A 24,545-nucleotide genomic window follows, 5' to 3' on the forward strand; every position below is an offset into this window, starting at 1 on the left:
CCTTCCCTCCTTATTCAAAGATAAGGTGACCATATGTGTGTGGGTTTATCTCTGGGCTTTCTATCCTGTTCCATTGATCTATATTTCTGTTTTTGTGCCAGTACCATACTGTCTTGATTACTGTAGCCTTGTAGTATAGTCTGAAGTCAGGGAGTCTGATTCCTCCATCTCCATTTTTCATTCTCAAGATTGCTTTGGTTACTCGGGGTATTTTGTGTTTCCATACAAATTGTGAAATATCTTGTTCTAGTTCTGTAAAAAATGCTAGTGGTAATTTGATAGGGATTGCATTGAATCTGTAGATTGCTTTGGGTAGTAGAGTCACTTTCACAATGTTGATTCTTCCAATCCAAGAACATGGTATATTTCTCCACCTATTTGTATCATCTTTAATTTCTTTCATCAGTGTCTTATAGTTTTCTGCATACAAGTCTTTTGTCTCCTTATGTAGGTTTATTACTAGATATTTTATTCTTTTTGTTGCAATGGTAAATGGGAGTGTTTTCTTAATTTCACTCTCAGATTTTTCATCATTAGTGTATAAGAATGCCAGAGATTTCTGTGCATTAATTTTGTATCCTGCTACTTTACCAAATTCATTGATTAGCTCTAGTAGTTTTCTGGTAGCATCCTTAGTATTCTCTATGTATAGTATTATATCATCTGCAAACAGTGACAGCTTTACTTCTTCTTTTCCTATTTGGATTCCTTTTATTTCTTTATTTTCTCTGATTGCTGTGGCTAGAACTTCCAAAACTAGGTTGAATAAGAGTGGTGAGAGTGGGCAACCTTGTCTTGTTCCTGATCTTAGTGGAAATGGTTTCAGTTTTTCACCATTGAGAACAATGCTGGCTGTGGGTTTGTCATATATGGCCTTTATTATGCTGAGGAAAGTTCCCTCTGTGCCTACTTTCTGCAGGGTTTTTATCGTAAATGGGTGTTGAATTTTGTCAAAAGTTTTCTCTGCATCTATTGAGATGATCATATGGTTTTTCTCCTTCAGTTTGTTGATATGGTGTATCACGTTGATTGATTTGCGTATATTGCAGAATCCTTGCATTCCTGGAATAAACCCCACTTGATCATGGTGTATGATCCTTTTAATGTGCTGTTGGATTCTGTTTGCTAGTATTTTGTTGAGGATTTTTGCATCTATGTTCATCAGTGATATTGTCCTGTAGTTTTCTTTCTTTGTGACGTCTTTGTCTGGTTTTGGTATCAGGGTCTTGGTGGCTTTATAGAATGAGTTTGGGAGTGTTCCTCCCTCTGCTATCTTTTGGAAGAGTTTGAGAAGGATAGGTGTTAGCTCTTCTCTAAATGTTTGATAGAATTCGCCTGTGAAGCCATCTGGTCCTGGGCTTTTGTTTGTTGGAAGATTTTTAATCACAGTTTCAATTTCACTGCTTGTGATTGATCTGTTCATATCTTCTATTTCTTCCTGGTTCAGTCTCGGCAGGTTGTGCATTTCTAAGAATTTGTCCATTTCTTCCAGGTTGTCCATTTTATTGGCATAGAGTTGCTTGTAGTAATCTCTAATAATCTTTTGTATTTCTGCAGTGTCAGTTGTTACATCTCCTTTTTCATTTCCAATTCTATTGATTTGAGTCTTCTCCCTTTTTTTCTTGATGAATCTGGCTAATGGTTTATCAATTTTATTTATCTTCTCAAAGAACCAGCTTTTACTTTTATTGATCTTTGCTATTGTTTCCTTCATTTCTTTTTCATTTATTTCTGATCTGATGCTTATGATTTCTTTCCTTCTGCTAAATTTGGGTGTTTTTTTGTTCTTCTTTCTCTAATTGCTTTAGGTGCAAAGTTAGGTTGTTTATTCGAGATGTTTCCTGTTTCTTAAGGTATGATTGTATTGCTATAAACTTCCCTCTTAGAACTGCTTTTGCTGTATCCCATAGATTTTGGGTCGTCGTGTTTCCATTGTCATTTGTTTCTAAGTACTTTTTGATTTCCTCTTTGATTTCTTCACTGATCACTTCGTTATTAAGTAGTGTACTGTTTAGCCTCCATGTGTTTCTACTTTTTACAGATCTTTTCCTGTAATTGATATCTAGTCTCATAGCATTGTGGTCGGAAAAGATACTTGATACGATTTCAATTTTCTTAAATTTGCCAAGGCTAGATTTGTGACCCAATATATGATCTATCCTGGAGAATATTCCATGCGCACTTGAGAAAAATGTGTATTCTGTTGTTTTTGGATGGAATGTCCTATAAATATCAAGTAAGTCCATTTTGTGTAATGTATCATTTAAAGCTTGTGTTTCCTTATTTATTTTCATTTTGGATGATCTGTCCATTGGTGACAGTGGGGTGTTAAAGTCCCCTACTATGATTGTGTTACTGTCGATTTCCCCTTTTATGGCTGTTAGTATTTGCCTTATGTATTGAGGTGCTCCTATGTTGGGTGCATAAATATTTACAATTGTTATATCTTCTTCATGGATCATTATGTAGTGTCCTTCTTTGTCTCTTGTAATAGTTTTTATTTTAAAGTCTATTTTGTCTGATATGAGAATTGCTACTCCAGCTTTCTTCTGATTTCCATTTGCATGGAATATCTTTTTCCATCCCCTCACTTTCAGTGTGTAAGTGTCCCTTGGTCTGAAGTGGGTCTCTTATAGACAGCATATGTATGGGTCCTGTTTTTGTATCCATTCAGCAAGTCTGTGTCTTTTGGTGGGAGCATTTAACCCATTTACATTTAAAGTAGTTATCGATATGTATGTTCCTATTACCATTTTCTAAATTGTTTTGGGTTTGTTATTGCAGGTCTTTTCCTTCTCTTGTGTTTCCAGCATAGAGAAGTTCCTTTAGCATTTGTTGTAAAGCTGGTTTGGTGATGCTGAACTCTGTCAGCTTTTGCTTGTCTGTAAAGGTTTTAATTTCTCCATCAAATCTGAATGAGATCCCTGCTGGGTAGAGTAATCTTGGTTGTAGTTTTTTTTCCTTCATCACTTTAAATATGTCCTGCCACTCCCTTCTGCCTTGTAGAGTTTCTGCTGAAAGATCACATGTTAACCTTATGGGGATTCCCTTGTGTGTTATTTGTTGTTTTTCCCTTGCTGCTTTTAATATGTTTTCTTTGTATTTAATTTTTGACAGTTTGATTATTATGTGTCTTGGCGTGTTTATCCTTGGGTTTACCCTGTATGGGACTCTCTGTGCTTCCTGGACTTGATTGACTATTTCCTTTCCTATATTAGGGAAGTTTTCAACTATAATCTCTTCAAATATTTTCTCAGTCCCTTTCTTTTTCTCTTCTTCTTCTGGGACCCCTATAATTCGAATGTTGGTGCGTTTAATGTTGTCCCAAAGGTCTCTGAGACTGTCCTCGGTTCTTTTCATTCTTTTTTCTTTATTCTGCTCTGCAGCAGTTATTTCCACTATTTTATCTTCCAGGTCACTTATCCGTCCTTCTGCCTCAGTTATTCTGCTATTGATCCCATCTAGAGTATTTTTCATTTCATTTATTGTGTGGCTCCTCATTGCTTACTTCCTCTTTATTTCTTCTAGGTCCTTGTTAACTGTTTCTTGCAATTTGTCTATTCTATTTCCAAGATTTTGTATCATCCTTACATTTTTCTGAATTCTTTTTCAGGTAGACTGGCTATTACCTCTTCATTTGTTAGGTCTGGTGTGTTTTTATCTTGCTCCTTCATCTGCTGTGTGTTTTTCTGTCTTCTCATTTTGCTTAAGTTACTGTGTTTGGGGTCTCCTTTTTGCAGGCTGCTGGTTCGTAGTTCCCACTCTTTTTGGTGTCTGTCCCCAGTGGCTGAGGTTAATTCAGTGTGTTGCGTAGGTTTCCTGGTTGGGGGGAGTAGTGCCTCTGTTCTGGTGGATGAGGCTGGATCTTGTCTTTCTGGTGGGCAGGTCCACGTCTGGTGGTGTGTTTGGGGACGTTGGTAGCCTTATTATGATTTTAGGCAGCCTCTCTGCTAATGGATGGGGCCGTAGACTTGTCTTGCTCTTTGTTGGGCATAGGGTGTCCAGCACTGTTCTTTGCTGGTCCTTGAGTGAAGCTGGGTCTTGGTGTTGAGATGGAGATCTCTGGGAGATTTTCGCCGTTTGATATTGCATGTAGCTGAGAGGTCTCTTGTGGACCAGTGTCCTGAGGTTGGTTCTCCCACCTCAGAGACACAGCCGTGACACCTGGCTGGAGTGCCGAGAGCCTTTAATCCACACGGCTCAAAATAAAAGGGAGAAAAAATAGAAAGGAAAGAAAGGAAGGAAGGAAGGAGGGAGGGAGGGAAGGAAGGAAAGAGGGAGGGAAGGAAGGAAGGAAGAAAGGAAGGGAGGGAGGAAGAAAGGAAGGGAGGAAGGAAGGAAGGAGGAGAGGAAGGAAGAGAGGAAGAAAGGGAGGAAGGAAGGGAGGAAGGAAGGAAGGAGGGAAGTAGGGAAGAAAGGAGGGAAGAAAGGAAGAAAGAAAGGGAGAAGACAAAATAAAGTAGGATAAAATATAGTTATTAAAATAAAAAATTATTAAGAAGAATAATTTCTTTTAAACAAAAAAAAACGGGTCTGTCTAACCCTAGGACAAATGGTGAAAACAAAGCTATATAGACAAAATCTCACACAGCAGCACACACATACACACTCACAAAAAGAAAAAAGGGGAAAATAATAGTATATCTTGCTCCCAAAGTCCACCTCCTCAACTTGGGATATTTCGCTGTCTATTCAGGTTTTCCACAGATGCAGGGCACTTCAAGTTGACTGTGGAGCTTTAATCCGCTGCTTTTGAGGTTGCTGGGAGAGACCTCCTCCTCTCCTCTTTGTTCGAACAGCTCCTGGGGTTCAGCTTTGGACTTGGCCCCGCCTCTGCCTGTAGGTCATCCGAGGGCGTCTGCCCTTCACTCAGACAGGACGGGGTTAAAGGAGCAGCTGATTCAGGCGCTCTGGCTCAGGCCGGGGGGGGGGGGGGGGGGGAGGGAGGGGCACGGATGCGGGGCGGGCCTGTGACGGCAGAGGCCGGCGTGACGCTGCACCGGCCCAAGACGCACCGTGCGTTTTCCCGGGGAAGCTGCCCCTGGGTCACGGGGCCCTGGCAGTGGCGGGCTGCACAGGTTCCCGGGAGGGGCTGTGTGGAGAGTGACCTGTGCTCGCACACAGGCCTCTTGGTGGCGGGAGCAGCAGCAACCCTAGAGTCCCTTCTCTGTTGTCCGTGCCGACAGCCGCGGCTCGCGCCCGTTTCTGGAGCTCCTTTACGCGGTGCCCTTAATCCCCTCTCCTCGCGCCCCAGGAAGCAAAGAGGCAAGAAAAAGTCTCTTGTCTCTTTGGTACTTCTGCGCCCGTTTCTGGAGCTCCTTTAAGCGGCGCGCTTAAACCCCTCTCCTCGCGCACCAGGAAGCAAAGAGGGAAGAAAAGGTCTCTTGCCTCTTCGGCTGCTCCAGACTTTCCGGACTCCCTCCCGGCTAGCCATGGTGCACTAACCCCTTCAGGCTGTTTTCACTCTGCTAACTCCAGACCTTTCCCTGGGATCCGACTGAAGCCTGAGGCTCAGCTCCCAGCCCCGCCCGCCCGGGCGGGTGAGCAGACAAGCCTCTGGGGCTGGTGAGTGCTGGTCGGCACCGATCCTCTGCGGGATCTATTCGCTTTGCCCTCCGCACCCTGTTGCTGCGCTCTCCTCCGCGGCTCCGAAGCTTCCCCCTCTGCCACCCGCAGTCTCCACCCATGAAGGGTCTCCTAGTGTGTGGGAACCTTTCCTCCTTCATGGCTCCCTCCCACTGGTGCAGGTCCCGACCCTATTCTTTTGTCTCTGTTTATTCTTTTTTCTTTTGCCCTACCCAGGTACGTGGGGAGTTTCTTGCCTTTTGGGAGGTATGAGGTCTTCTGCCAGCGTTCGGTGGGTGTTCTATAGGAGAAGTTCCACGTGTAGATGTATTTCTGATGTATCTGTGAGGAGGAAGGTGATCCCCGCGTCTTACTCTTCCGCCATCTTCTCGCCTCCCCCCTGTTGGTACATTTAATGTTGTTCCAGAGGTCTCTAAGATTGTCCTCAATTCTTTTCATTCTTTTTTCTTTATTCTGCTCTGCAGTAGTTATTTCCACTGTTTTCTCTTCCAGGTCACTTATCTGTTCTTCTATCTCAGTTATTCTGCTATTGATTCCTTGTAGAGAATTTTTGTTATCTTTTATTGTGTTGTTCATCATTGTTTGTTTGCTCTTTAGTTCTTCTAGGTCCTTCTTAAACGTTTCTTGTATTTTCTCCATTCTACTTCCACGATTTCGGATCATCTTTACTATCATTACTTTGAATTATTTTTCAGGTAAACTGCCTATTTCTTCCTCATTTGTTGGTCTGGTGGGTTTTTACCTAACTCCTTCATCTGCTGTGTTTCTCTGTCTTCTCATTTTGCTTAAGTTACTGTGTTTGGGGTCTCCTTTTTGCAGGCTACAGGTTCATAGTTCCCACTGTTTGGGTATCTGCCCGCAGTGGCTAAGGTTGGTTCCGTGGCTTGTGTAGGCTTCCTGGTGGAGGGGACTAGTGCCTGTGTTCTGTTGCACGAGCCTAGATCTTGTCTTTCTGGTGTGTAGGACTGCAGCCGGTGGTGTGTTTTGGGGTGTCTGTGACCTTATTATGATTTTAGGTAGCCTCTCTGCTAATGGGTGGGATTGTGTTCCTGTCTTGCTAGTTGTTTGGCATAGGGTGTCCAGCACTGTAGCTTGCTGGTTGTTGAGTGGAGCTTTGTCTTAGAATTGAGATGGAGATCTCTGGGAGAGATTTTGCTGTTTGATATTACGTGGAGCCTGGAGGTCTCTGGTGGAACAGTGTCCTGAATTTGGCTCTCCCACCTCAGAGGCACAGGCCTTACACCCCACCAGAGCACGAAGACCTGGTCAGCCACACGGCTCAGAAGAAAAGGAAAGGTGGGAGGGAGGGAGGAAGGAAGAAAGGAGATAAAAAGAAATAGTTATTAAAAGTAAGAAATTTAAAATATTATTAAAAATTAAAAAATTAGAAAGTAATTAAAAAAATAGAAAAAAGAAAGAAAGAAGAGAGCAACCAAACCAAAAAACAAATCCACCAATGATAACAAGCACTAAAAACTATACTAAAAAAATTTTAAAATGGACAGACAGAACCCTAGGACAAATGGTAAAAAGCAAGCTATACAGACAAAATCACACAAAGAAGCATACACATAGACACTCACAAAAAGAGAAAAAGGAAAAAATATATATATATCTATATGTAAAAAAATAAAATAAAATAAAGGAAGAGAGCAACCAAATCAATAAACAAATCTACCAATGATAATAAACTCAAAATACTAAACTAAGATAAAAATAAAACCAGAAACTAGTCAGTCACATACAGCAAACCCCAAGTCTACAGTTGCTCCCAAAGTCCACCTCCTCAATTTTGGGATGATTCATTGTCTATTCAGGTATCCCACAGATGCAGGGTACATCAAGTTGATTGTGCAGATTTAATCCACTGCTCCTGAGGCTGCTGGGAGAAATTTCCCTTTCTTTGTTCACACAGCTCCTGGGGTTCAGCTTTGGATTGGCCCTGTGTCTACGTGTAGGTCACCTGAGGGTGTCTGTTCCCGCCCAGACAAGACGGGGTTAAAGGGGCAGCTGATTAGGGGGCTCTGGCTCACTCAGACCTGGGTGAGAGCTGGGTACGGAATGTGGTTTGAGCCTGAGGCAGCAGAGGCCAGCATGACGTTGCAGCAGCCAGAGGCGCACCACGTGTTCTCCCGGGGAAGCTGTCCCTGGATCCCGGGACCCTGCCAGTGGTGGGCTGCACAGGCTTCTGGGAGTGGAGGTGTGGATAGTGACCTTTGCTTACACACAGGCTTCTTGGTGGCTTCAGCAGCAGCCTTAGCATTTCATGCCCGTCTCTGGTGTCCGCACTGATAGCCATGGCTTGCGCCCGTCCCTGAAGCTCATTTAGGCGGTACTCTGAGTCCCCTTTCCTCATGCACACTGAAACAATGGTCTCTTGCCTCTCAGGCAGTTCGCCTTTTTCCTGGACTCCCTCCTGGCTAGCTGTGGTGCACTAGCCCCCTTCAGGCTGTGTTCATGCAGCCAACCCCAGTCCTCTCCCTGGAATCTGACCTCTGAACCTGGAGCCTCAGCTCCCAGCCCCCACCCATCCCGGCAGGTGAGCAGACAAGCCTCTCAGGCTGGTGAGTGCTGGTCAGCACTGATCCTCTGTGCAGGAATCTCTCCGCTTTGCCCTCTGCACCCCATTGCTGCTCTGCTCCTCCGTGGCTCTGAAGCTTCCCCCCCGCCACCGCCACCCCCTCCACCCCCGTCTCCACCAGTGTGTGGAAACTTTTCCTCCTTCACAGCTCCCTCCCCAAGGTGCAGGTCCCGTACCTATTCTTTTGTCTCTGTTGTTGCTTTTTTCTTTTGCCCTCCCCAGGTACATGGGCAGTTTCTTGCCTTTTGGGAAGTCTGAGGTCCTCTGCCAGCGTTCAGTAGATGTTCTGTAGGAGTTTCTCCACATGTAGATGTATTTCTGATGTATTTGTGGGCAGGAAGGTGATCTCCATGTCTTACTCCTCCGCCATCTTGAATGTCTTAAACCTTTTTCTAATACAGGTATTTAAAGCAGTAAATTTCTCTCAATTTTTGATATCTTGTGTTTTTATTATTTGTTTCAAATATTTTCTAAATTCCTTGTGGTTTATTTTTGACTCATGGATTATTTAGAAGTGTATTTTCTATTTTCTATATACCTAGAGATTGTCTAGATTCACTATTATTGGTTTTTAATTGTTTCCATTGTGGTCAGAGAACATAGTCTCTAAAAAGACTGTTTCAGTCTTTTGAAGTTTATTGAGATTTATGGCCCAGCATATGGTCCATCTTGGTGAATGATCCATATGTATTCAGTAGTTGTTTGGCGTAATGTTCTTTAAATGTCAGTTAGGCCAAATTGGTTGATAGGATCTTTCATATATTCTATGGCTGTACTTTTTTGTTGTCTACTTGTACTTTTTTGTTCTCTGCTATCAATTATGAAGAGAAAGATGATAAAATCTCCAGTTATGGTTGTAGTTGTTTCTATTTTTCTCCATATATTCTGTGGCTATACTTTTTTTGCCTACTTGTACTTTTTTGTTGTCTACTATCAATCATGAAGAGAAAGATGACAAAATCTTCAGTTATTGTTGTGGATGTTTCTACTTCTCTCTTGAGTTTTGCCATTTTCTGTTTATGAATTTTGAAACTTTATTATTGGGTACATACATATTTAAGAATGGTGTCTTATCCTGATGAATTTCTCCTTTTATCATTGTAAAATTTCATTCTACTTTGTTAACCTATTTGTGTCTTTAAATTTTAAATTTATCTCTCACAGACAGCATATAGTTGAATCTTGCTTTTTTTTTTTGTTAATACAATATGACAGTCTCTGCCCTTTAATTGGAATGTTTAATCCACTTACAGTTCATGAAGTTATTTATGTGGTTGGGTTTAAGTCTACCATTTTACCATTGTTTTCATTTGTTGTTTTTGTTTTTCTCTTCTACTACCTTCTTTTTGGGTTAGTTGAGTATTTTTTAAATATTTCCTTTTATTTACACTATTGGTTTCATACCTATGCATGTGTTAAATTACTTTTTCATTGATTATTCTAGGGCTAATAATATACAACCTTAACTTTTTAAAGTTTGTTTATAGTCAGAATTGTACCACTTCACATTTCACACCTGACCTTTCTCACTTCCTGCTTCACAGCTCCTACTCCTCAGTTGACACATCCATTTCTCCTTCTCAATTCACAAATATAATTTAATATAATTCTTATTCACCCTCTCCATTTTTCATGCTCTTGTTATCATACCTTTTATTTCTATATATGTTCAAAACTGCTCACATTGTATTCTTGTTTTATGCAGATAGTTTTAAAACATAGTCTTTTAAAGAAATTTAAGAAGAATAAAAAACATAAACTTTTATTTTTTAATAACTTATTCATCATTTTTTGGTATCCTTCTTTCCTTCCTGAAGATCTAAGTTTCCATATGGTATCATTTCCCTCCAGCTTGAAGAACCTTTTTAATAATTTCTTATAGTTCACATCTGCTTGAGAAGAACTTTGTCAGCTTTCATTTTATTTGAAAGTACGTTTATCTTGTTTTTGAAGGATTTTTTACTAGATATAGTATTCTGAATGGACAATTTTTTTTTCTTCTAGCCCCTTAAAAATGTTATTCTATCATCTTCTGGTCTCCATTGTTGTGATGAGAAGTTAGCATTCTTTAAATTATTTTTCTCCTGTAAGTAACAGTGTTTTCGGGCTCCTTTAAAGATTTTCTCTTTATCTTTAATTTTCAGTAGTTTAACCATGATGAAGCTAGATATGATTTTCTTTGTATTTATTGTCTTGGAATTTGATCAGCTTTTAAGTTTGGGATCTGATAAATCGTGTTTTCATCAAACAATAAAATTTTAACTATTATTTCTTCAGATATTTTTCCTACTTTATTCTCATGGTCTTCTTCTGGGGCTCCTATTACATATGTGTTAGACCATCTGATATTGTCCCACAGATCTCTGATGCTGTGTTCATTTTTCTTCTACTCTTTTTTTTCTCTTTATTCCTCAAATTGGTAATTGATAGTGATCTGTCAAGTTCATAGACTCTTTCTTCTGCTATGTCCAATCCAGTATTAAGTCTCTTCAATGACTTGTTCATCTTAGTTATTGAACCTTTCAGTCCTAGAAGTTCCATTTTTTTCTCCCATTTCGTTCTTTTTTCTAGTTTTGATTTTTCTGCTGAGATTCCCATCTGTTCATATATTCTCCTCTATTGTTGTTTATAAACACATTTTCCTTTACTTTTTGAGACATGTTTATAATAGCTGCTCTAAAGTCTTTACTTATTTTAGATACTGTATTTTTTAAAAGTTGCTCTGTAGAGCATTGGTTTTTGTTTTAGTCAGCAGTTTAGTGCCTGGCTGATCATCTTGTGTAGGCTTGGCTTTATATTTTGCTATGGCAGATCTGTGGAAAGCTCAAGGTTTTTTCTCAGGCTCCTTTAACGTAGCAAGACTCATCATCCATATTCTGTTTCTACTGTGGATTTTTTTTTTTTTATACTGTGGATTTTTATTAGGGCTTGGTTTTAGACTTTGTTAGTGTGGATCTAGAGTAGGCCTTACTCTGGTTGTGTCTTTACAACTAAAGCGAAGCCTTTCTAGTGTCTCATGCTCATAGTGTTAATGAGTTCTCTTTGTTCAGACTGGGTTAGACTGCCAGTGCTTCCCTTAAGCTGCTTGACCTCTCGTATTTCTTTTCCATATTAACCTTAATACAGACACTCTTTTGTCAGCCTTATGTAATTATGTGTCCTGCATTGGTTAAGGACTCTCAGGAAACCCTTATACAAACTTCTGTGGTCCCCCCTCTGTACAGCTCCCTCCTCTGCAGTGCCCTGTCTCTGCCTCCCAGCCCTGCTCTCCTTGGACTCCAGCTCACTGTACTACAGTTAGGAATATGTCCCACGGCAGAGAACCAAGCAAATGTGGGCTCACACTTTCCTTCTCTCAGAGGTCACATTCTTGCTCTGCCTGTTGGTGGGTACCTGAAAATAGTTGCATCATTTTGTCCAGTTTAATCGTTGTTTATGAGAGGAGGGAAAGTCTGGTACCAATTACTCTGTCATATTGGAAGTGGAAGTCTCCCACAGCATTTTTATATGTATTGAAGTGAACTTTAGGGTAGCTTGAAAGGGGAAAATAAATCTTAGTCTCTCTTAGAACCAAATAGGTAAAGTGAGCTTACGGTGCTCATGAACTGAATCATTTCTCTCTGATCGTCCCACCTCCTACCCCCAATTGTCCATTCACTTCTCTTCTCTCTTCACAAGGGAGACAAGGGGGGGTGAGCGGAATGGAAGAGAGAGGGACCTTACTTGGATTCTGCATCCTGGGCTATGACCTTGGGCCTGTCAACTGGAAAATTAAATGAGGTTTGTGAAAATGCACTATTAGTGGCAAAAGTAAGAATGTATGCAGAACTTTCTGTGTTTGTATTTTATGACACTGTTTATACTTTGAGGTGTAAGCTAACAGGTGTGTCAGAGAAAGGAACTACAGTACTTAAAACTTCTTCCAAAGTTATTCAGTGTTAATGACTGCCCTTCAGATTCTGGTGAGAAAATGATATATCTAAACTTGTAACTTATTAAAGTGGGCATTGTGGTTAATAGGAAGAGATTTTCTTTGATTGTGGTCTGGGGGTTGGGTAATGTTTTCCCAGATAAGACTTGTATAGAAAAATCACTTTTTTGTTATAAATTCTAGTCTTTTTCTTTTCTTTTTCAACTTAAACTTCTTTAAAATAAAGCCTCTTTTTGATGGAAAAGGATTGCTCATTAGAGAAGTAGTTACTTTATTTGATAATTAGCCATCCCTTCAGAAATTTAATGAAGTTTCCATTTGGAAATGGTCTAGAAGATATAAATGCTGTCTCACACATAGAGCTTTTAGTCCTATTCAAATATGTCTTAAGGGCCTCAGAAGAAGAGTAATCCTTTATTGTTAGGGCCTAGTTTGAATATAGCAAGTTGCTGTAGTATACCTAATTGAATATACCAATTCTTGTATCTGCCCAGGAAGCCTTATTTAGATTAGGCTTATTCTTTAAAATTGTTTTGGTTTGTTGATTTGAAAATACATCCCATTTCATTTCATTTTCTCAGAAAATGTGATAGCAGTTTAAAGGGACTAATGTCTGTAGGAAGTTTGCTCCTTTTATTGGAATCGTTCACTATGTTGTTTGCCATAGCTTTACTTTTTGTCCCCTTTTCTAAACTGAACCCCTCATTTAAGCACTTACTCTCTTGCCACCACCACCCTCTGTGCATTTTCCCTTTAGCTTCTCATCATGTCCTCCCTACATGTTTAACCCTGGATTAACCATCTGCTTTCCCTCTCTTTTTAAATTTTCATGTTAAAAAATTTTTAATTATGGTAAAATACTACATATAATATGCTTTCTCTTCTTTTAGACCTGGGCTGGTAAGCACTCTAAAGACAGTTATAGAGACTGGAGGTATGACAAATTCCGGTGGGCTTACTGAACTTCCAGGCATGCTTTGTCTCTGGGTCACTCCTGCCTGGTCCTCTCCCATAGCATCTGTTTTTTATTTTTCTCCTCAAGCCTCCTATGCCTTGTCCACAACTGCCTTGGCTCTGGGCAGATGGCCTTGCCACCTCTATCACAGAGAACATGGAGGTTCTCTGCTGTTCACATGCTCAGCTTTGCGTGCTCCTGTGTATCCACACTTCTTCCCTAAACTCCTCCCCCTGTCCTCCAGGCCTGGAGGAGGAGAGTTCCCAGCTCCCATCGAAGTTAGTCTCTCTACTGGAGTTCTTGATGTCTTCTTAGCCCTCTGGAATATTCCTCCAGCATTTCTTCTTGTCTGCTCCACCTTTACATTTTGGTGTTCTTTGCTTTTCCTTCTTCACAAAAATATACCTTAAGTTATTTCCATCTTAGACACAAACAAAAGCAAAATGATTTAACACTTCTCTATGCCGTATTTTCTTTTAGTTTGACCCTACGTTTTCTCTCTTACACAGCTGTGTACCTTGGCAGAATTGTCTGTAGCACTTGCCTTGCCTTGTTAACTTCCCATTCTTTCTTTGGGCCACCGGAGTCAGGCTTCTGGTCCCATTGCTCCAGTGAAAGTGCCTCATAAAAGTCACTGATTCTCTGGTTGCCAAATCTAGTGGCCTCTCTCAGCTTCATTGTACTTGACCTTTCTTTCTTTCTTTTTTTGGTCACACCCCATGGCATGCAAGACCTTAGTTCCCCAACCAGGGATGGAACCCGTGCCCCCTGCACTGGAAGCGTGGAGTCTTAACCCCACTGGACCACCAGGGAAGTCCCCTGTACTTGACCTTTCTAAGACATTTAACACCAACCCCTTCCTTCTTAATGAAACTCTTCCTTTGCTTTCTACTGTCCTGATTTTCCTGCCTTTGGTACATTCTTCTCCTTTGCTGCCCCTCTTAAATGGTGATGTTCTCTGACTCTTACTTCCCTTTCAGTAGTCTCATCTATCTGCATGATTTTAATTATCACATATATACAGCTGATTCTGAAATCAGAATTTTCCACCCAGATATCTCTTTTGAGTCCAGGCCCACATAACATAATCCTTATAACAGTCCTACAAAATAATATTGTTTCCCATACGTATAGGAGAGGAAAATGAAGCTAAGGGATGTTTGTTAACCAGTTTGAGATCAAGCAGTCAGTGGAAGAGCCAGGATTTGAACCTCTGTCTAAAGTTAGGCTTAACTCTAAAGTATGCTATTAATCAAACATCTCCATCTGGCTCTCTGACAGATAAATATGTCATGTCCCATACCAAATGCCATCTCACAACTGCATTCTCAGTCCCCCACCACCACACACACAAAAAAAACCCAGAGGAAGAATATGAAACCTGTATTCTCATCTCAGTGAGTGGCATTCCTTCTTCCAGTTATCCAAGCCAGAATGTCATAGGGAATTGAATAGACTTCCCTCTGTCTCCATCCTGCAGGCCTGTCCAGCCCAACAGAGCATCAGTCCCTGTGTATTCTCACTCTTTAACATAACTTGTACTCATTCCCTCCTTTTCACTTCCACTGTTACTCTAATAGTTGTTAACTTTATATCCACCTAGATTGCCGTAATAGTGACAGTCCAGCCCATTGCTTCTCATGTTACCTGAGCTGAAGAATCAAGGTTCCTTGTTTTTTTGTTGCAGAAATTTTGTAGCATATAAAAAAAATGAATCATTGGAAAACTGAAATGAAAAAAAACATGTAAAATATAAGCTCCGGGCTTCCCTGGTGGCGCAGTGGTTGAGAGTCTGCCTGCCGATGCAGGGGATACGGGTTCATGCCCCGGTTCGGGAAGATCCCACATGCCATGGAGTGGCTGGGCCCGTGAGCCATGGCCGCTGGGCCTGCGCGTCCGGAGCCTGTGCTCCGCAGCGGGAGAGGCCACAACAGTGAGAGGCCCGCGTACTGAAAAAAAATATATATATATATAAGCTACATTTTTAAAATTGCTAAATTCGATAGACATAACATTACCGTCAATTAGCTATAAAAGTTTTTAAATACCAATTTTCTGTGTGTATCCTGTAGCAGACGGGTAACAAACAGTTTGTGGATTGGCACTGGTCCACAGACAACATCGAGCAGCACCCGTTCACGGTATCTGATGAAAAGAAATATCTTCAGTTTTCTTAGATTATAACCACATGGGCCTATGTTATTTAAAACCGAAATATTTTAACTAGGACGTTCTTTGTTTTGGGCTTATAGATAGCTTGTATATATGGATTTAAGAGGTTTTAGAAAATTCCCTGTTTCTTTAGGATCCCTTCTTTCAATACAAATAAATCCCTTTAGAACAAGGGGTAGTCATGTGTTACATTAAAATTTTAATGCTGAGATCAGAGTGTACTCACTTAAGAATCCAAAGCAAGATTTCTTAAATAGACTTGAAGTACAGTCTTCATGGGCTACCTGTAATAAAAGTGTTTTCCCTTGGTGTGATGTATTTAACTTGATAGGATTGTACACACATACAAAAGTTTGCTTCTAATATGCAGTAAAGACACAGCAGATGGGTTGATGTGTTCCATTTACGAAAGATTAAAATTCTACATAGGTATTAACCTGATTGGGTGATAAATAATAAATTAAGTTATCTGGGTGTTGCCAGGCATCTGACTAAGACCTGGTCAAAAGATTTGGAAGTTAATGAAGTGCAGACAGGAGATGCTAAAATGGTCAGAGCAGAATACCCCTTGGCTTTAAAAAGGGCATGGCTGAGAAATCAAAGACAGAAAAGCAAAGTTCTAAGGGGGTGGAATTCAGGTATGGGAATGCTGTAAATATTAAGCTGAGATTTTACCTACAGTTAGTTTAGAAATTTATTAAATAAAACCACTCAGACCCCATAGTTGTCTACTTCAGGCATCAGGTATGATAAAGAACAGAACACATGGGCAAATACCTAAGAGAATATAATCTTCCCATGTGAGGTTAAAAAGTCAGGAAGGCCTTTTAGACATTGTGAAGTGAAAAAGCAAATTAAGCAAATAATCTGCATTACTGTACCACGTACTTAAAACTACCACAGAAAATTTCTAACCACTGAGAGTTCATTAATAATTAAAAAAAATTTTTGAGTTCAATTACAGCAGTATTTGCTCTGTTAATGAAATGAATGAGCCTCAAACACAATTAACTATCAGAACAAAACAAAATTATGTCACAAGAAGTTGGGGCACTATAGGAAGTTTAGGAGATTAAATTCCCAAAGCAGAATGTTATAACTGTCACCCTTTTACATTTCTAGACAAGTCACAGGAGACCGGTAGACAGCAGATTGCTGAACCCACACACCTGGAAAGTGATTAAAAGTTTTATTCAAAGAAAACTTTTAAAGCAGCATAGCTTTTATAAATTTGGGTATGGAGAGGAGGTAGGAAAAGGCAACCTCACTGGTGTCTCTACGCTCCCCAAAGCTAAAAAGGAGTGAGATGAAGTGAAAAGAAAATGTATTTTTGAAAGGTAATAAAGAGAAAGGAAGAAACAAAAAGAAAATAACTTTTAAAATTTACACTGTAGCAAGTTAAGATGAGTTATGGGATAACCAGTGTTCACCAGGTGGACTGGGGTGGGAGAAATGATGACATTGCAGGCAAACGGAACAGACAGGAAAACAAGTGGAACATGGCATAGAAGAGCAGCCTCTCTTGTCTCAGATGAGCGAGCAGTTGGGATGGCCAGAGCACACGCAAGGATGCAAAGGCCAGTGCTGCCTGGGATCTGACCATGGAGAAGGCTTAGACCAGTGCTTCTCAAACTTATGTGCACATATATCTCCTGAGGATTTGTTAAAATTCAGATTAAGGAAAGGGACTTGAGAGTCTGCTCTTCTAAATAGTTGCTGTGTGATGTAGATGCTCTGGTTCGCAGACCACACTTGGAGTAGTAAGACACTCAATTTTATCCTGATGTTTATTGGTATTTGGTTTCATGTATTATGAGTTGCCACTCTTTAGTTAGTACTTATTGAGTAGCACTAAACACATGGCATTTATGTCAAGCTAGATATTAAGGAATTTTATGTAAGTTTTGCCTTGCTGATGGTGAAAGAATACTCTAAGCAACTTCATTGCCAAATACAAAAGAAATAAATAGGTACAAGCTCTCATCCTTTGAGCTAGTTGAGTAGGGAGATGCAATATAATAATGGAAAGAATCTAAAATTTGGGATCAGAGTTTTAGACCTGAGCTCTAGTATCAGTTCTGTGACTAAATAACTGTGACTTTGTGAAGGTAAATTAACTCCTATTTCTGTTTTTGGCTTGTTTGTTTTCTTGTGTCTAAAATAGTATAATACTTGCCATTTTATAGAATTATTGTGAGGATTAGAAATCATATGTATAAAGTAACTTGTAGGGAAAGGTTAATGGGGGTTTCATTTATCAAACTTTCAATCTAGCCCTAGGAATTATTGATCTGTATGCTATCATTTACTCCTCTACTTTTTGAGTCTTTTATTTTTCTTAGTGATTCTTGGCAAGTTGGAGAGTGCAGCTTTTTTGTGTGGTTTTAAAAGTTCCCACCACTACCCCACCCCAGAATCTACTTACACTTATGGTGTATTATGTGGTTGTTACAGAGGAGAATCTCTTGTACTTCTAAATGCTCTGGAAGCATGAAAAGACAGGTTGGATTGTAGTTTTATCTGATTTTTACAGTTCTTTTGTCTTTTAAAAAATTCTTTCTTTCTTTTCTTTTTTTAAATAAATTTATTTATTTATTTTTGGCTACATTGAGTCTTTTGTTTCTGCACGTAGGCTTTCTGTTGTTGCGGCGAGCAGGGACTACTCTTTGTTGCGGTGCCCGGGCTTCTCATTGCGGTGGCTTCTCCTGTTGTGGAGCAGGGCTCTAGGCACGTGGGCTGCAGTAGCTGTGGCACACAGGCTCAGAAGTTGCAGCTCACGGGCTCTAGAGCACAGGCTCAGTAGTTGTGGCACACGGGCTTAGTCGCTCCGTGGCATGTGGGATCTTCCCAGACCAGGGCTTGAACCCATGTCCCCTGCATTGGCAGGTGGATTCTTAACCACTGTGCCACCAGGGAAGGCCTAAAAATTATTTCTTGATTATGGAAATTTCCTATATAATTTGACCCTTGCAGTTTGCTGTGGAACAGAAACATCCCTCTTCCAAGGGGAAAAAAGTAATCCAGCCTGTTGCTTACCCATCATTCAAGCTATGAATGGGCATTCCAGCTGTGGTCCTCCCTAGGGAGAGTGGGACTCAGAGAGGAGACCCACAAAGGCCATAGAAGCAGGTTTGAGCCTTTTAGGCAGGAATTGTGGGGATTCTGGTACCTAGACTGCAGAAGAGGGACATGGACTATGGATGGGCATTCTTTGATCTTACTGACTCCTCACCCTGTTGGGGACATGCACAGCTAGAGGCGGGCAAAAGCAGGGCCCTCTAAAGCTCAGGACAAGGGCCCAGGTTGTTGGGCAGGAGTGTATTAAGGAAATCAGTATTTAATCTTAGCTGCCTTTTTTGATACTAGCCTGTTTGTTTAGCTTTCTTATTTTAAGACTGTGATATGCTCTTATCTATGCTTGAGTTTTTAATGGATGATACAAGAATATTATAAACATTTAATTCAGCACCTCTGAGATGGAAATAAGTTTCAGTGATTAAAAATAAATCCTTAGATTAAACGTCGTATTATGAGCTTTTTTTTTTTTTTTTTTTTTCTAACTCTGTGCCTGGTCCTTATGTTTTGGTTTTTTTAGATCGGCTTCAGCTCCCCAGGAATATGATTGAAAACAGCATGTTTGAGGAAGAACCAGATGTGGTGGATTTAGCCAAAGAACCTTGTTTACATCCTCTAGAGCCTGATGAGGTGGAATATGAGCCCCGGGGTTCACGACTGCTGGTGCGGGGTCTTGGTGAGCATGAGATGGATGAGGACGAAGAGGATTATGAGTCGTCCGCAAAGCTGCTGGGCATGTCCTTCATGAACAGGAGCTCAGGCCTTCGAAACAGTGCAGCCGGCTACAGGCAGAGCTCAGATGGGACTTGTTCAGTACCCTCTGCGAGGACCATGGTGGTCTGTGCTTTTGTCATTGTGGTTGCTGTTTCTGTAATCATGGTGATTTATCTACTGCCCAGATGTACCTTTACCAAAGAAGGCTGCCATAAAAAAAACCAATCCATGGGATTAATTCAGCCAATTGCAACTAATGGGAAGTTGTTTCCCTGGGCGCAAATCAGGCTTCCCACTGCCATTATGCCAGTACGCTATGAACTTCACCTACACCCAAACCTAACCTCGATGACATTCAGGGGCTCTGTGACGATTTCACTTCAGGCTCTTCAGGCCACATGGAACATAGTTCTTCACAGCACAGGCCATAATATTTCAAGAGTGACCTTTATGTCAGCAGTTTCAAGCCAAGAAAAACAAGTTGATGTCCTGGAATATCCATTTCATGAACAAATTGCCATTGTTGCCCCCGAGGCCCTTCTTGAAGGGCACAATTATACCTTGAAGATAGAGTATTCGGCAAATATATCTAGTTCTTACTATGGGTTTTATGGCATCTCCTACACAGATGAAAGTAATGAGAAAAAGTATGTAGCCTTCTTAAATGATTCTGCTTCTTTGCTCTCTGATGACTTCTGCAATATGGATCCCTTTGCTCATACTAGAGACATTAACTGCAATTTTTTTTTTTAAGAGGTTAGGTGCAAAATTGTAGAATGGTGATTTGGAAGAGTATACTCTTTCTCTCTTAGTCAAAGCCTTGAGTATGTGGTATGTCACAGTGGGGCTGGGGGCATGCTGATGGAAGGAAATGGACAAGGATTATGTCAGTTACATTCTCTATCACAAACACTTAAGTTACCTTGAGCTTTTCATATCTTAAAAGATGAATCTAGTTTTCTATCACCTTCAAGGTCTCCATGTGAACCAGATATAGAAGAATACAGGTTATTCTTTCAGGCTTAGTTTCCTATTGTGTGGAACTTTTAGGAGGTGCTTACTGAGATGGAGAAAGAAAGCATGAAGAAGTGTTGTATACTTATATATGTAGTTTTTAGAATCCTTAATCTTTGCTGGATTTTTTTAATGCCATTCTATTTTGGATTTCTGATGCAAAAGTAAAAAAAAAAAAATCTTGGAGAGATTCATTTTTAAAAAGCGACTTAAAACATAAAATTATTCAGCTCCCCATTTAAACCATATAGTTTGTTCTTTAATCTTAGTATTCATAGATGTAGTTTGAATTTCTAGAAAGATGCAGTGCACAGTTGCATACAGACTATTCTTAAGTAGCAGTAATGTCACTTCTCTTACGTGTACAAAGTCCTTGTCAGATCTGCTTAGTGCATTGGAGCATTCTCTCATGTTCCTTTGCAAACCAGTATGTGAATTACCTAACATTGATGGCATTTGGCTCATGTATGTTGGTATACTGAGAAAAATAGAAATGAATATTTTAAATCTGTCTTAAGTTTTTTGATCCTTCTTAACTAGAGAAAGAGACAAAGCAAGATCTATAGTCCTATTCAGATAAGTAATTTTTCTCTTTCCCCTTAACGTAATACTTTTAAAATAAATGGCATGCTGGCTCTTGCCATGAGATCTGACATGAAAAGCAAATTTATAATTGTAGGGGTAGCTTGGGGCTTCTCAGCTTTACTTCTCCTTCTATAATCTCCATCATCTCTAGGAATTATAGCATATACATAAAAACAGTGTTCTTAGTATGCAATCAGACCTTTATGACAAATACCCTAGTCATCTCTTCCAATCAGATTATTGCCCTCGGATCCTCTTGGGCCTGCCTGTATATAATGGGAAGAGTCAATGTTGTGTGGCAGAGCGAGGTGGTTTTGGACAGGGTCACTTGTTGACCCTTTTGCTGTGGGCTGGATTGAGTTGTGGAAAATGCTAGAAAAATGGAAGACATTCTTTTTTTTTTTTTTTTTCACACACACATACACACTGTATTTTATTTTTACAGGAGATAAATAAACTGACACCAAACATTATAAATGGATGACCACAACAAAAGCAACAATGCTTGCAATTACCAAACACGAAACACACTCATACTATGGGAAGACATTCTTAAAATTACAAAATAGAGTATTTTTTTAAATAGTACTTTAAAATTTGTGAAACTCTATTACAAAAAATATATAAATCCATTAACCTACCTGGTTCCATAAAATGGATGCCCCACATGATTGTATATCTTGATGCAAGATAGAAGTTTAGATTATTTATACCCTTCAAGAGGTCTGAAAACTGTAATTCAAAACAAGTAGATAAAGTAATTAAGGGATATATTTCCTATTGATTGGAAAATCAAAGTAAGTGTAAATGTCAAACGTATTGACACTGCTTGTGGTAAAGGAACTTTACCTGTGTCATCTAAGAAGTGGAGATGGTCAGTAACCTTGCAGTTAAATCTAGAAGTTGTTGACCATAGATTTAAGGTTCTAGATAACAAACTGATACTAAAAAACTAGCAAAGGAATTTAGGGTGGAGATGTGTTTTATTTCTTTGTCCTTCAGTCTCTCAGTGTCTTTTTCTTGAACTCTTGAGTCATCTTCTTAACTGGACCCCTGACCTCTAATCTTACTACAGCTTTCCCCCTCCTCTTTCCCGCATCTTGCACACTGCTGCCAGACTATTTCTAGAAGTACACACCTGGCCATGTTGGTCTTTGGTTTACGATCCTTCAGCAGTTCCTCATTTTTAGCAAGATTTAGTTCAATTTCTTTCAAGATCTGGGCCTTTTTTTTTTTTTCTCTCACAGCCCTCACCTGCCTTAATGAACTTCATGTACACTTTCCTGAGTTCCAGTGATAATGGCAGCCCATATTTACTTGAGAACTGAAGTGCTAGAAACTGTTGCAAGCATTTTATATGTTTAGTCCTTTATCTTGTCAAACTCACTAAGAGGTGGAAATTATATTTTATTCACTTTACAGATGAGGAAGCAGAGGCACATGAAGTAATTCATTCAGCATCTTGTGGCTAGCAAGTAGCAGAGGGGAACTCAAACCCAAAGTCATTTTAACTACAAAGACCACATTCTTAACCACTGTGGTGCACTGCCTCCTTAGTTTTCACCTCTTTACCCATTGTTATCACCAGTGCTTAGAATTCTCTTACTGACCCTCAGCTAATTCATAACTGTCTTCAGTGCTCCTGGAGGTGGTGCTCAAACTGCAACTAGTATTTCTGAAGGCAAATGCAGTCACTAATGAAAGAACAAGCTTTGAGGTATTCAGCTTAGATAGAATAGATTATAAGTATCATCAAACAGCAGCCTTTTCAAAGGGACTTCTATGTAAGATAGTTCTTATTGCATCTCTTTTAACAATAATTTAAGATCTTATTTGTCTTAGAACATTATAATCCAGTTTTTATCCAAAATGATGGTCCAAGTAGACTCTCATATGAATAGTATGGATGTCATCAAACTATCCCTTGGTCCCTTGTGGCGCTCTTCCAAAATCTTCATTTAACTGGGTAAGAATTTGGGAGTTGGGTGAAGAAATGGAATGTTCGAAACATATTTTTAAATTGTTCCACATATGTTGATTGCTGTCATTCTTGCAGTTTACCCTAACAAACAGTTATTTGGGCAAATCTTTACTAGGACAGAAGCACAGTAGTTCTAAGCATGAAGGAAGAGTTATGACTATCCAGCATTTATAATAGACATCTGTGTTGGAATTTATGGCATACAAGTGGTTGTTACTATGAATAGTCTTATTCGATTCTAGCAAAAACCCTAAATGTTTGGTAGGGGAGCCTACCTTGATCCTAGTTTAACAAATAAGGAAATGAGATGTAGATCACTGATTTGCTGAAGTCATATGGCTGGTAAGTTGCAGAGTTTGGGTCTTCTGACTCTAAATCTTACACTCTTTTCTACTTGCCTTTTTTTTTAACATTTTTATTGGAGTATAATTGCTTTACATTGTTGTGTTAGTTGCTGCTGTATAATAAAGTGAATCAGCTATACTTATACATACATCCCTATATCCCCTCCCTCTTGTGTCTCCCTCCCACCCTCTCTATCCCACCCCTCTAGGTGGACTAAGTCCTAAGCAAGCGAGGCAATCATGTCCACAGTGGTGGTTATCTATGTACCATATTGACCGGTAGCTGATATGTGCACACCAGGGCCACACTTGTCCTGATTCCTTATGACCGTGTTTGTATGATTTCCCAGATGCAGATCTATTTTATTCCTCTGCTTAACTAAAAAATCTGCATTTCTCCTCTTTTTATGCTTTTCTCCCAACGTTTAATTGAGGACTTATAAATTATCAAGTGTTGCTGCTGTAGGAGAGGAGGAAAATTTTTCGTTCGTTTCTGAAGAGAATAAAGAATACCAGCATACTATACGACACCTAGTTTTTTCAGTCCTCATGAAAGTGCAGGTTGTGAGTTTGAGGTTTAGTGTTATGAAGCCATAGTCTGTACAGAGAATAATGGCAATGGATGACAATCTTTTATAGTGATCTTTCATCAGAAACCTTTTTAAGACCTCGGTGGCCAGCTGTAGCCTATCTTTGTGGCTTCCTCTCCAGCCACATTGGACACCCACCCCCAGTCCCTGAATATGCACTGCTCAGTCCTTCCTTGTGCTTCCTACTCTTTCTGGGCTGCACTGTCTTCCTTTCTCTACCTTTTCAAATATTCCTCATTTTTAAAGGCCCTCTTCATATTTTGTCACCAATTTCCTTACAGTGTCTCTACCGCTAGGCAGAATTTGTTTCCTACCCTTTGTTTCCACTGCTTTGTTCGCACTATTAGGACATGATTCACAGCCTGATAACTTTCTACTGTATAACCTCGGCCTCTCCCAGTTGATTGAGAATCCTTTGATATCTGGGCTTGTATGATATTTATCTTAGTATCCCTAGAACTTGGCAAGGTGCCTTGAATAGTCGGTACTCAATAACTATTGGATGGATTTGCATTTGCTTTAGGTACTTTGCAGCAACTCAGTTTGAACCCTTGGCAGCAAGATCTGCTTTTCCTTGTTTTGATGAACCAGCATTTAAAGCCACATTTATCATCAAGATCATAAGAGATGAGCAATACACTGCTTTATCAAATATGCCTAAGGTACTGTTCTATTCCTTGAATGTAAAATCTTTGAGTGGGTCTCTTTCTTTGTTTTGAATACTTGAATTCTTTGCCATACTGTTGAGAATGATTAAAATCATATACATTCTTATTCTTTCTTAAAATGCTTAAACAAAAGTAAAATACGTATTGGAATCAATTGGGAAGTCAGCCTGAGAAGCACTTGAGGGAAGAGAAAGACTGGATGTGGAAGGTATGGGCAGGAAATGTGAAGTCTGTGCTATTGTATGAAAGTTCTGCAAATATTAATACTGTGAACTGCTACTAAAGAGCACAGTGGGGCTTCCCTGGTGGCGCAGTGGTTGAGAATCCGCCTGCCGATGCCGGGGACATG

At 40.0% G+C, this 24,545-nt stretch overlaps 1 protein-coding gene across 1 annotated transcript in view; it reads left to right on the forward strand.

Moving 5' to 3' along the window:
- The window catches only part of LNPEP (leucyl and cystinyl aminopeptidase), a 110,180-nt gene that overhangs the window by 33,612 nt on the left and 52,023 nt on the right, over positions 1 to 24,545 (forward strand). Inside the window, exons 2-3 of the mRNA XM_059062893.2 lie at positions 18,821 to 19,661; positions 24,052 to 24,190. Coding sequence (XP_058918876.1) covers positions 18,821 to 19,661; positions 24,052 to 24,190 — 980 coding nt within the window. The remainder of the gene's footprint in view (positions 1 to 18,820; positions 19,662 to 24,051; positions 24,191 to 24,545) is intronic.

This window comes from Kogia breviceps, chromosome 4, assembly GCF_026419965.1.
Source record: "Kogia breviceps isolate mKogBre1 chromosome 4, mKogBre1 haplotype 1, whole genome shotgun sequence".
NCBI lineage: Eukaryota > Metazoa > Chordata > Mammalia > Artiodactyla > Physeteridae > Kogia > Kogia breviceps.